This window comes from Phocoena phocoena, chromosome 4 (assembly GCF_963924675.1).
Source record: "Phocoena phocoena chromosome 4, mPhoPho1.1, whole genome shotgun sequence".
Classification (NCBI taxonomy): domain Eukaryota; kingdom Metazoa; phylum Chordata; class Mammalia; order Artiodactyla; family Phocoenidae; genus Phocoena; species Phocoena phocoena.
Genome location: NC_089222.1, coordinates 13,524,806 through 13,538,053, shown reverse-complemented (window position 1 = coordinate 13,538,053; position 13,248 = coordinate 13,524,806). Strand labels below are relative to the sequence as shown.

The 13,248-nt window shown below is 36.6% G+C and overlaps 1 protein-coding gene across 1 annotated transcript in view; it reads right to left on the bottom strand.

The window, feature by feature from the left end:
- Positions 1-6,995: 6,995 nt before the first annotated feature.
- The window catches only part of ATP2C1 (ATPase secretory pathway Ca2+ transporting 1), a 115,845-nt gene continuing 109,592 nt past the window's right edge, over positions 6,996-13,248 (bottom strand). Inside the window, exons 22-27 of the mRNA XM_065876302.1 lie at positions 12,593-12,661; positions 11,849-11,965; positions 10,891-11,038; positions 10,265-10,360; positions 8,647-8,788; positions 6,996-7,377 (exon numbers count right to left, since the gene is read on the bottom strand). Of these exons, the coding sequence (XP_065732374.1) occupies positions 7,247-7,377; positions 8,647-8,788; positions 10,265-10,360; positions 10,891-11,038; positions 11,849-11,965; positions 12,593-12,661 (703 nt within the window). The 3' untranslated portion in view covers positions 6,996-7,246. The remainder of the gene's footprint in view (positions 7,378-8,646; positions 8,789-10,264; positions 10,361-10,890; positions 11,039-11,848; positions 11,966-12,592; positions 12,662-13,248) is intronic.

Sequence of the window (13,248 nt, the reverse complement as noted above, 5' to 3'; positions counted from 1 at the left end):
GGGAATAAATCAAAGGATGTTGACAGGAAATACAAGTCTACTCTTCAGTCTCAATGCTTGCTGTCATGGATACACAGTAATGAGCTCTACTTCATAATGGAGGATGTGGATTAATCTACCTATTAAGGTGAACTTGCTCTGATGTGGAAGCCTTTGAGTAAATACATATTAACATTACTCTAAAAAAAATAGACATATTTTATTGGTTTATAAACATATTGGTTTATAAACATACCAATGAGAAACACTACAAATTATTGCTAAAATTGCTAAAAACAGCATTTTATGCTTTCATTAAAAGACTGGAAAGAACCCTCTGTTTTCAGATTTCCTATTCAGTTGTCATTCATTTGTGTAGGATGGGATGTAGCGGGGAAATGAGGGAACCAGGGGGTTCTGTTGGGGATATGTTAAACACAGCTTTTAGGTGCTTAAGTGTTGAGAAATTAGCTGCTAGGCAGCTGGATATATATGTCTGGAGCCTAGATTAGTCTTTGGGTGTTGAGATTATGAAATGTTTTCCTCTTCTATTCCTCTGTTTACAAATATCTCCAATGAGTATGTTGTACTGTTACAATCAGAGAAATGTTTGTATAGTTGAAGACTCTAGGAAGGATGGCATCAAGAGAGCATTCTTCTGAGGTTCCCTTGTCTTGCCCCCCAAAACTAAGGAAAACGAGGTAAAAATGGTGGGCAGGGGGCCTTTGGTATTGAAATCTGGGAATGGTGACATCCACAAATCCAAGTTCCCAATCACAAAGTACTGTAGCCCTTCAAGCTCCCAGATTTATGCAAGTTGTGTTTGTTTTTGTTTTAAACAAAGAAATTGACCCTATTATGTATAATGACCATAATTCATTCTGTAAAGCTATTTTGATAAGTTGGACAGCCAAGGAGAATTCACTAAGAAATACTGTCATAACTTTTACCTTAGAAATATAAATACTGTGCAAATATGTTTTGGTTTAGAAGGTTCTGTTCTTCCCTAAGACTGGACTGATAGTAAGCCTGCACAAACGACGACACCCGTTTCTGTGTGTTAGGAAAAAGCAACTGATGAGAGGGAAGCCCCCACTTCTCCTGTCGATCCAAGGGGGTGGGAGGGGCAGGTGGATCAGAGAAGAGCAGACTCTGCAGTAGAAACTTAGGCGAGTTGTGTGTGTGGTGTGTGTGTTTTGAGGAGCACAACTCAGATGGGACAACAGATCAGAACACCCCACCCACTGTAGGAAGAGGGAGCCTTGGTGATGAGGTGGGACAGACAACAGCTGGCATGTCCTTCCTGTTGATGACGTTCTGAGAACAGACTGAGTCTTTGACAGCCAATCTGGTATCAGTGGCATCCATCCCAGAGAGAATATCCTGCTGGGAGACTGGACGGTAGAGAAAATCGACGCCACTTCCTTTCTGGTCCACTGAATGCAATGCATAGGCCTATTCTGCTCTTTGTGAATATCTACGAGTAGGCAATTTTTTTCTGTAAAACCCCAGCATGAATACAGTGGTAACAATATGGAAGTGCATGTGCGTACCTGTGTTCCAATAAAACTTGTGGGCAGTAGTCTGTCATCCCCAAAACTAAATCAACAGCCCCATGTGGGTAAGTTAGGAAGGTATTAAAATAAGCTGTTTCCCTAACTTGTAACACCTCCAACTAATTCATGGGCTATCTAACCTGTTCCATGAAGAAAGATGCTTATAAATTCTAATGCAATCTTATTATGCAACTATATGGATGAATATGAGAAAGGACCATGAAGACATACTCATTTATAACTCCCTAAAATCGATCGAACATGCTTAAAAATAAAGTTTTTCATGTTTTTCCTATCAAGCATACATTTTTCTGCCATCTCATTGGGGCCTGCTATATACTGCTCAAAGACAGTATTTTGTGAGACTCACAAGTTGTTTCATATTGGCTTTTAAGATGCAGACCTGATGAAAAAAGAATAAATGGCCAAAGCATTATGGTATTTTATTTATGACCATAGATGACACCAAATTGTCACTTCTAACTATACTTATCACAGGGAAAGCCTTAATAGAAAACTGCTTTTAATACAGTTGAGTGAATTGGTATTTAAAAAAAAAAAAACAACACCTGTATCAAAGAGCTTATTTTGTTTTGAGTTCAAAAACTGGAAACACTCAGAAAACAAAAATGGACCTCTATGGTCATGTAGAACAATGTGCCCAATTTCTGGCACTGTGTGCTCTTAATACTGTGAGAGATGGTTTCTACCCTTACCTAAGTAGAGCAGTGCAATTACTGCTGAAGAAATACTGGTGTGACCTGGACTGATGCGTGAAGGCAGTTCAGCCAGGCCGACAGCCATGGGGCCACTGCAGACATGGGGCCTTTGCCAGGGTATCTGTCAATCTGGCTAGACTTGAACACAAAGGGAGTGGAACGGCAGAGCTGGGTAGGCCCCGTGATCTGCACAGGTAACACTGCCTACCTGGAGCAGAGCAGACAGAGGAAGGCCCCACACTCACATGTACACGGGAATGCTGGCAGGTCTAGATCAGAGAAGAACTTACAAAGGATCAAAACTAAAGCCTCAAAATATTTTTCCTACCCAAACTTCACCACCTCAACTTATTTTGAATGAAAAGAGAAGATTATAGCAAATTTCCTGTCCAGATGTATCACTTACATGGCTTGGACTTAAAATTTTAATGCTTTCTAAGAAATAAAATCCCACAATTTTATGCCCAAACTTACAGCTGCATTTATTCTTAACAGTATTTACAAGAAACTGCACCCCCCCCCGCCACACACACACACACACACACACACACACACACACACAGACACATGCACCTTTACAGCTACCTGGAAAGGCCATCCTGGTTGGCTCTTCAGCTGGACTTTGAAGAACAGGTTAAAAACTCTGATTCTCAAATTGAAACAGAGGAAAAAGTATTTCAAGTTGAAGGAATACTGTCCAAAAACACCAGTAAGTGGATTGTGTTGGAACATCATGTGTGAGATATGAGGCTAGAAAGATCCAAGGAAGAATTATGAGTAAAATGGAAACAAAAAAACCAACACTGTTTTCTACTTGCCTACCATAAATTCTTAATAACTATACTAAAGAAATTACTTTAAAAGAAATCTTACTCTGTCAAAGCTGAGTTTACATTCATTTATTGGTTTACTTTTATCAAAAATAAAAAAAATCAATGCTTGTAACAAGAAATTATTAATATTTTCTTACTACCTCATAATGAGTCAGCCATGGCTTTAACTCATTCTGTGCTAGAAACCTCATCCAACATATCCACTGGGAAAGGACATCACAAACTTCACACTTCAAATTGACCTGTGTCCCACTAAAAGCTGCTTGGCTCTGGTAATTCTCCCAACAGCTCTAGTAGCCAAGCCAGAAAGCCAGAAGCTGCAGTATCTTCCTCTCCTCTCATCGGGTCATGTCAATGCTCTCTCTCAGAAGGCAGAAATCCCATGTTTTTCGCTCCATACTAACTGCCACAACTCAGTCCCTCTACCTCTTAAGCTTCTACAATTCTCTAATCAGTCTCTCTGTTTTGTCTTGACAGTCTACCCTCTGAGCTTCCATCAGCATGTTACAAGACAAAAATCCAAACTCTTATCACAGTCTTGAAATCCTACAGCAGGCTACAAGCTAAATGTCTTTACCTTCACCACTCGGCTCCTCCTGCCTATCTGTCCAGCCCTCACATTATATATACTCTCCTTGCCCTAGCCCCAGACTCCTGTGGTTTTCACCTGTTCCTTCCAGACGCCACCAACACCTCTGCAGAGGCTATGCCATTTGGTTACAATATCCTGCTGTTCTCGGCTGGAGATTCTCAACTTAAGGCTTGATTCGGATGCCACTAGTTCTAGGAAATTTGACAACCTCCGCCTATGAAGTTATTTCTCTCCTTTGGCTACTGCAGCACTTGGGGCAGCACTTACCACTGTACCACATATATTTCACTTTGGTTTCCAGAGTTAAGACTGAGAACTTCCCAAATCTAAACCTACCAAAATATTTGCAGACTATTATACCTACATTAATATCAAGGATTGGTTAACCATTATCCATTATTAACAATAACTAACTCTGAAAACCAAACCCCCAAACCCAACAAAAGTTCATAGTCATACCAAGTGCTAACTGATCTCAAAGAAGCTTAATTATCAGGATAATCTGTCTAGTCACATACCAGTTAGGATTAACATTTATCCACACCGTGTTCTAGTATGCAAATCAGCTACTATTTGGATTGCAGCTTACTCTAAAAAGGCATTTCAAAGATTTCCAAACGCCAATCTCAAGGGAAACTTCCAGTAAAATGTGTGCTGGACTCATTTTACTGTATGTGTATTTTTTAAATAAATGTGCAAAGACCACTACTAACTTTCAACAGACAGCCTGTTAACAGTTACATCCTCAGCTAACACACAGTCCATGAGCTCTTGAAGGGCAGGGATGCCACCACCTTTCTATTCCTAGTACATTCTAGGTACTAAAGCAAAGTTTACTGAAATGATAATTAATTCATCCATTTAAATTGAGTGAGTCACACATAGAAGTAAAATGCACGAATTGCCAAGTGACAAAGGCAGAAAGCAAGGTAAAGTTAATTAAGGTTCTTAGATCTTATATTTATTGTTTGCCACCAATTCATTTCACTGAGAAGCTGTTATACGGCCAGTGCTCACTTTACTTAGGTACTATATGAAAGAGATCAAAACTTGAAATGACTTCACAAAGATTACCAATGTAAAAGATGTACCTTGCATGGGTATGAAAGGTAAAAAATGTGTTTTATCCTTGTGGGTGTGGTTACTGCTATTAAATGAAGTCTGTGTCCTGAGGGGGTAGGTTTTTTAGGTTGCCTGGTTTCAGGCTGTTCCATTTCTGGGTCATGAAATGCCCAGCAAAAATCTGAGAGAACATGTTAAGCCTTGTTCCTCTGCTGCCAGTATGAATCATTTGAGGATTATCTACCTAGTTGGTGAATTAAAGCTCCTTTTCTTCCCTGATATTTAATCACTTTGAAGTCAAAAAACTTCATGAGGTAGTCTAACAGGGAAAAAATCACATAAGTTAGTATTGTTAGGGACTCTAGCAAGCCCCAGGGCCAGGAAATGGGGAAAAATTTTAAATTTAGATACCAGTGCATTTGATTTATCCATGCTAATTCTGATAATATGCTATGTAAACTACACACACAGACCCTAATTTGTTGTTTTACTATGGGAAATCTGTTATACAGATGTAGTATATCTGAACCATACATTTCACTTCTTTTTAAATCACAGATTCAATGTACTGTGAGTACTGCCTAATTTCTGTATCTTCAACATCCATATGATTTTAATGTGAACAGTCCCAACTGGAAGAACATTAACTTATGAAAATAAATCATTCTGGGGGAAGGTTTAAAATCTGAACAATACGATAGGCACATTTATTTCATATGAGTCATACTCTGAACCTAAAATGCAAAGCAAAAGATTGACGTGCACTTCATATTTCAAGTCCTTATAACAGAGAAGAAAACTCATTACAAAACTTAGATATGATACATCACCATCATTAAAGATAAAGTTGATTAGACAATGGTTTCCATGTACATTTGACTATCTAGCCTTAAAGAGTAAAGCAGAATAAACTGCAGATATCTCAGGTCCTTATATTAAACTGTTTCAGTAACAAGACTCAAAGAATAAGTATCTTTCCTGTCGTTAACAACAGTACTTCAGTGCTAACAGTGCAGTTTAATATTGGTGGTAAAAACTAGAGAGCGATTTATCCTGACAGTTTAAAAAATTAATTATAAAATGCAAAATTCAGTAACTTCAGGAAGAATTAAACATGTAAGAATTTGAGACCCGTTTCTGTTTCAGAGAGAAATATTCAACAGGAAAATGTATTTCTAATTTTGAATTTCTGGCCCAAATTTGCCACACACTCAAAGCAAATTACCTGTACCTCATCCAGCTATTACAAAAACTGATGGCATTCCAAGAGCAAATCTATCTATTTCTCTAGCACGCCCAGTGAAGCAGAACAAGGCAGAGGACAATGGTGGAAGCAGGAGAGGGGCAGGCTCCGGGCTGTGCTGCAACCTAAGCCCAAAAGCTGCAGATACACAAAGAGTAAAGGTCAGCACAGAATCTTCCACTTAAACTCTGCTTCATAAACCATCTGTTTAGGTTTGGGGCTTTTTTTATTCTTTAAGTTTACCACTCTATACTTCATAAGAAAGATTTTTTTAAGTACACATAAAAAGATATTAAAAAGTAATAAAATTCAGATATTCAGGTGAGGTACTTAGATTTATATTTAGGAGATGACTTTGTCAAGGTGCTGCTTGACAAAGTATGTATTGATATTTAACTCTAAAAGAAGGCATAACACATTAACATCACCTGCTATAAATATCAGCCCAACCAGTCTTAAATTTTTTTGACTCCATGACTAAGTGTTAATTGCAGACATGGCTACCCTATCTAGAATGCCACTCCACAGCCCTGTATTAACTGTGCTAGACCAAAGACTCATACCAAAAACCAAAAGAAGAAGAAAAAGAAAAGGCAACCATTTACACTTACTAAGGAAAGCAAACATTTACTTCAAATTGCAGTATAAGCTTTTCAATCACAAAAAGAAAGAAAAGAACAGTGATCTGACAGTGGTCACATCCTGTGCAAAAAAACTTGAGATAACAAAAATGGTAACACAAGGTAGCTGAGCTGCTTACACTGCAGGAAAAGGAAATACAGTAGCTGAAATATGGCACTCCTGGGAATCAACTTCTAAACCAAACAGAATGCCTTTGAAATGATTAAATTTATTTGTGTATTAGTAAGAAAGCCCCACCACCATAAATAGTACAATATTTAAAAATTAAAAAAAATCATATTTATCTAGGATAGATTGTGTATTTGAACTGTTAGACCTCTTTAAGTGCAGAAGGTGGTTCAGGTTTTGCCTGTTTTTTAAATTAAATAACTGCCCATACACTTTACGAAGTTCCACTCAATCGCAAAAGCCAATTTAAATCAAGGAATATGTTATCAAAGTTGCATAATTTCATTTGGGACCGTCAGCAGGTTAAAGTCTCAAATCAAGTCTTCAACACTCATTTTTAGTCAATAAAAAGTTCAAAAGTTCTCAAATCTTCATTATCCTCTTGAACTTGCCCTTCTAAATGATCCTCAGACTGCAATTCCTAGTTTGCAAATAAAAGAATGCAATATGCATCATACTTCAAGAAAAGACGACGATGTCGAGCTAACAGGCTTCTGGATCTTCTCCCTGCTCCTTTCAACCTTCTTGATAATTTCTGCCACTATGCACACTGACGAGGTGAGACCCAGAAGAAAGAGCAAATCTGCAAGAGAAAGTACGTTGGGTTTTACAATTCTTTAAACTTACAGTTGCAGAGCTTAATAACTTATGTTTTTCTAGCATTTTACCACAGCCTTTAAAATACATTATTTCTCAACCATTCCACAAAGTAGCCACAATCGGCCTCAGTTTAAAAATAAGGGAAGTAAGGCTCAAAGGTACTAAATGACTTATCTAAGTCACACAGCTAGGACAGGCAGCAGCCAGAGAACTAGAATTCAAGTCCTCTGACTGCTTGCCCTGAACCATAACCGAGAACCACAACCTTTAACAACAGCAACGCTAGAGGAGTTTTCTATTTAATAGATCACACAGCCTTTTTTAAAGGCTCTTCAAGCAGTGGTGACTAATTTGATTTTTTAACTGTCTATCTGAAGATTACTTAGAAATCTGCATCTTATTCCACTTGAAAGTCACTGTTTAAAGACCATATCTTTAGAATGGTATCCACGCTATCTCGTTCTTATTTACTGCTTCAAACAACTGCACCGGTCTCCTTAAAACTCCATTTTTTTTTAAAGAGGAAGGAATATGAATACGAAATTAAAATCTTGAAATTAAACTAGTTCAACTCTAAGGTAAACTTTAACTTACAGCAAAAAATACAGTGATTCATAAATATCCAAATTACCTTTAAAAACCCAAGAATTAGAACTAGCATTATCATAAAATGCATCCGTTCTCACACTTACATAGGAAGATTAACTTTTAAATGCACTGTATGGTGATGCATTTAATGCACAGTCTGTGAAATAATAATGACTGTCTTCACATCAGCTTAATAAAACTCTCTGCTATTAGGGCTGTTATTTCATAAAATAAGAATGTGCAAATTAGCAAATAAGAATAGGAAAATATTAGTTTAACAATCAAAATGGTAATTTTAAAGAAGAGCCATTTGGTTTTCAGTGAGCTTAAGTCTAATTTCTTCTTCATACAAGATTAAAAAGTTATAAACTACAATTACTCTGTAACACGTTTTGATTTGCTATCTTTCAGAATCACCAAATATGATTTTGACAAGTGACAACCTATAAAAAATTAACAAGAAAAAAATTACAAAAAAAGTTTAAAACCTAGAGTTGGGAGAGTGACTCCCCTAAACATTTCCAAATGAGAAAACAGAGCACACACATTTTTCAAAGCAAGCCACTTATTTCACTTTTTAGAAGAAAATTTTTCTTAGAACAGATGCATTAGAAAATACAGCTCATTTAAAATATATAAATTATAAAGATAACATTTCCTTTACCCAGTATACTTAGGCTCTCAGTCTGAAAAACTTTCTGAAGTGGAGGAAAGTAAATAACTAATAACTGTCCCATGATGGATCCAAGAACTGCGTAGCAAAACATTTTATTACTGCAGAGTCCAATCTCAAACACAGATTTGGTCTGTTGGCAGAGCAGAGAGTTCAGTTATTACTCCTTGGTCACAGAAACAACTTCTTTATTATTACACTCACCTCCAATTTTTAGTAACCTGGACTGAATCCTACAATAGTAGTACCATGAAATCTCTAAATTTTAACTCTTTTTTTGGAATAATATAAATGGAATAGGGTAAATTTTAAAGCAGCTTCTCTTCATCAAGGGCTTTAAGAGTGATGCTATTAAAAACATAAAGACCACAGAAACTTCTTTTAGTCCTCCAAAGCATAAGAAACTTTATTTGTATATGATAATTTTGCTGAATCATTTCTATCATTCATTAAGGTACATAATATAAAAACCTTTCTCGAATAATGGACTTAGTTACATGTGTAGTGAAAAAGTAAAAATGCCTTTCATAAAACAAAAACCAAATACTAAAGCTTCTTCAAAAATTAGTCTAAATTAATGGTAATTCACTGTACTTGTAAAGTTCTAGCATGGTGAATGGTAATAGATATAGTTAAGGATTTATATGGTGCTCTTAAATTGAAATGAACAGTCAGCCCTCAAATGTAGCTAGTTTCTAAAAACAACATGCTCTGAAAAAGTACCATTAGGTTCTAGCCCATTATTTTCTAACAAAGCACTTCAATCAAGAGAAGGCAATCCAGGGCTTCCCTGGTGGCACAGTGGTTAAGAATCCGCCTGCCAACGCAGGGGACATGGGTTCAAGCCCTGGTCTAGGAGGTTCCCACATGCCGTGGAGCAACTAGGCCCGTGCGCCACCAAATACTGAGCCTGCGCTCTAGAGCCCACAAGCCACAACTACTGAGCCCGCATGCCTAGAGCCTGTGCTCCGCAACGGGAGAAGCCACCGCGGTGAGGAGGCCGCGCACCACAACGGAGAGTAGCCCTCACTTGCCACAACCAGGGAAAGCCCACGCACAGCAACGGGGACCCAACTCAGCCAAGGATAAATAAATAAATAAATTTTCAAAAAAAGAGAGAGAGAAGGCAATCCACCTTAAGATAAAGCATGGGAAGAAAAGAAAATTTTAAATCTCCTAAGCTTTGACACACTGATGGAAATAATGAGAAAAAGTTAATATGCACAAAGCTGTTCCTGGACTTCTAACAATACTTGCTTCTATAATGAGGCTAATACCATCTTAGCACAAGCCATGAGCTTTGTCCTATCCTCAGATAATGTTAACTTGAACCTATCATATAGCTACAGATAATAAGAAAATGAAAAGAAGAAAAATCAGGTGATGACACCTGTGATTTACTTTGATCTCCTAGCCAAAGTTAAGGCTTATCTCCCCAAATGCCCCATCCCTCTTAGGACACATTCTGGAGGCACATGTTTGTAGGAAGGCTATATCCGGGGCTATAACCATGGCTACAAAAGCAAGCAAAGCTAAAAACTCTGCCCACTTACAATTAGAGAGTACCCTAACCCAATTGAATTAGTCAGCTAAGATCACCTAAGCATACCTGGGATCTGGAACTTAGTGCATTGAACATGTCAAAAAACACAAAGCATGTGAAGGTCATTGTTGTATCCCGAGGTGTTATCACATTGTCTCGCAGCTGTCGAGAGGAAAAAAGATTTTCAGCTGGCTGAATTTAATGAACAAATACTACATGCTTTTAAAGGGTTAATATTGTCTTCCTCTCAGAATGAAATAGTTTTAGTTTAAGATATAAAACATATAAGCAACCTAAATTTCCCATACGCCATTTAAATAAGTCACCTAATGAATAGCTGTAGTCTACATAAAGTAAAAAGTCTTTTCCCAAACCATAAACTGGATGCTAAAAGAACTTTTTTGATGACATGAAAGTAGCTATATTAAAGACTCAGATTTTCTACCTTCTTCCCAAGTTTTCATGTTAATTTTTATTGTATCTGATACTTCTCTGCAGATTTAAATAACTCTAATATATAAATCAGGAATTCTATTAACCCATAAATACTGAAATCAAACTATGTTTAAATGTTTTTATTCTATTTTTGAAAGAGCTCTCGTAACTTCCAGCCTTCTGCTTAATACACAAAAATAACCGAGTCCTACTGTGCAGAACGAATATTAATAAAGCAGCTTATCTAGTGAGTATACCTCCCGCCAGAAGACAAACAAAGTCCCACAAACAATAATTATTGAGGAAACAAGTATTTTAAGTATCAGGTTTTTGGTCAAAATGCTGTCCTTCCAGTTGCGTGGAGGTTTACGAATGACATCTTTATCCACTGGTTCTACTCCAAGGCTTCAAAACAAACAGAAAAGTGAATTAAAGTTTTAAGTAAGATTTGGATTTATTACTTTCACAACTTCATTGACCTCAATTATCCCGGAAACTAAATGTCTTCCTTTGGAAACAAAATGTTGAATCATGAAGAAAACCTTGGCTATGATCACTTGAAAATAACCAAAGATTTTATCACTCTTTCCTTTTCTGTTTATTTGGCACATTTTGGGAGGGGACTGATAATCAAATTCAAAAAACTGCCCAAATTTTATTTACATATAGCTTTACTTATTCCAAATATGGCCTGAAATATATGACCTACCAACTGGACTTTGAACCATCTTTCATGCAAGGAAGTTTCAACTAGGATAATTTGTTGTAACGGTCACTGACATGTATCACTCTGTGTTAGGAAAGCAACATCTAGGGCCCCATTATTATAAAAGAAGATACTTAGATGCTTAGGTCCTTCAATACTTTCCCAAAGTCTCTAAGACTGGCAACAGAACCTTGGTAATAGCACTAAAGCCAGAGATTTCTCCATTACAACCTATTCTAAGAAACAAAAAGCTTACTTCGAGGACAGGGACTGCAACTGTTCCCTCCCGGGTTCTCAACTTAAGGCTGGGCATCTAACAGCCTAAAAGCTCAGATCATAATGCATGAATGAGCACTCCAAGAGAATAAATGATATGCTAACATCACACAATTTATAACAAACACCATGCTGCAGAGATTTCCAACGCTATCCGTGATGAAGTCTTAGAGCTTAATGATCAGGATAGCATGCCATCCTTGTCTTTCAAATTTACATGAGAAAACTCTCACCTCTGAGCTGGAGGTCCGTCCATAATAATATTGATCCACAAAATCTGCATGGCATTGAGAGGATTGGGAAAGTTCATTAATGTAGCCAGTGAGATTAAAGTTAATGCTGCTATACTCCTATCGAAAGAAAAGAGTCATTTTAAAAAATGTGTCAGCATAGTATAATTCTTGCTAATTTTATGAAATCACTTTCTTAGCATTTAAAACTCTCATGTTACTACTGTTCTTTTAAAGGAAGCCCGTATTTCCAAGTAACCTACTGCTTCATTAGTGTGAACATTTTGAAGCTAAGAGTTAACCCTTATGATCCACAGCATGTTAATAAAGGACCTTCAAATAGAGGAAGATTTTTTTTAAATTGAGTTCAGGTAACAGTTAATAGTTTCAATGATATTTTCATAACTGTTTTTGGACTACAGAAAAGCCCTTCTACTTTTGGAAAAAGATACCAAGAAGAAACATTAAAATTTGACACCCCTTTCTACTTCAGGAGCTATTAAATAAGCCACAAAGGTTTATATATTTTGATGATGATACAGACAAATAATTATCACACTTAGAACCTCTTTACCATGCCATATTTAGATTTAGGACAGGATTCAATTTTCACACTGGAAAACTTTTACATATGGACAACCCTCAGAAATAGAGCCCAGAAGCTTGTAGGCATTCTGTTTGAATTCTACTTTGCAAATAATTTATCTGTAAGACCCATAAGTTTGTCACAACTTCTTACAAACTTACGTGCTCAGCTGGAATCTAACAAAATTTTTAATGTTATTATAAATTCCTTTACCCTCCTCAATTGCAGACCTGAAAGTTAAAAATAAAATTAGGTGAGAAAATATTATCACAGAAAAATAAGGATATATCAATACTGTGGAACTAATTTTGAAAACAAATTTCCAACTGATAAAACACACACATCAATAAGAAAATCTATTATTTTCTTCACATAATTAAAACTAGAAAAAAAACAAAAAGGAAACACTACTGTGGCAAGGAATTGAAGTCTGGCCTGCTACACTCTACCCAAACTAATTTCATAACACAGGAATTTTTATTCTTAAAAAGACATTTCAACATTAAAATCACATCTTGTGTTTCTACACAAGAGACAATAATACACATTTATAATACTAAAATAATGAGCTTCTTTACCCCTCCAAGTTTATTTTACTTCAAGATACAAGAGGCATGCATGGTAAGGGGTTAATTTAATGTAGGTTAGAAATTAAATGGCAATGAGACATATAAAACTTATAAAACTTAAGCCATCTGTTGCTACTACACACAATTAGGTATATGTTGTATCAGAATTATAAAAAGAATATGGTTTACAAAGATCCATGTAAATTCTCTCATTTATTTTGCTCAACCTAGGAAAATATTTGTTTTAT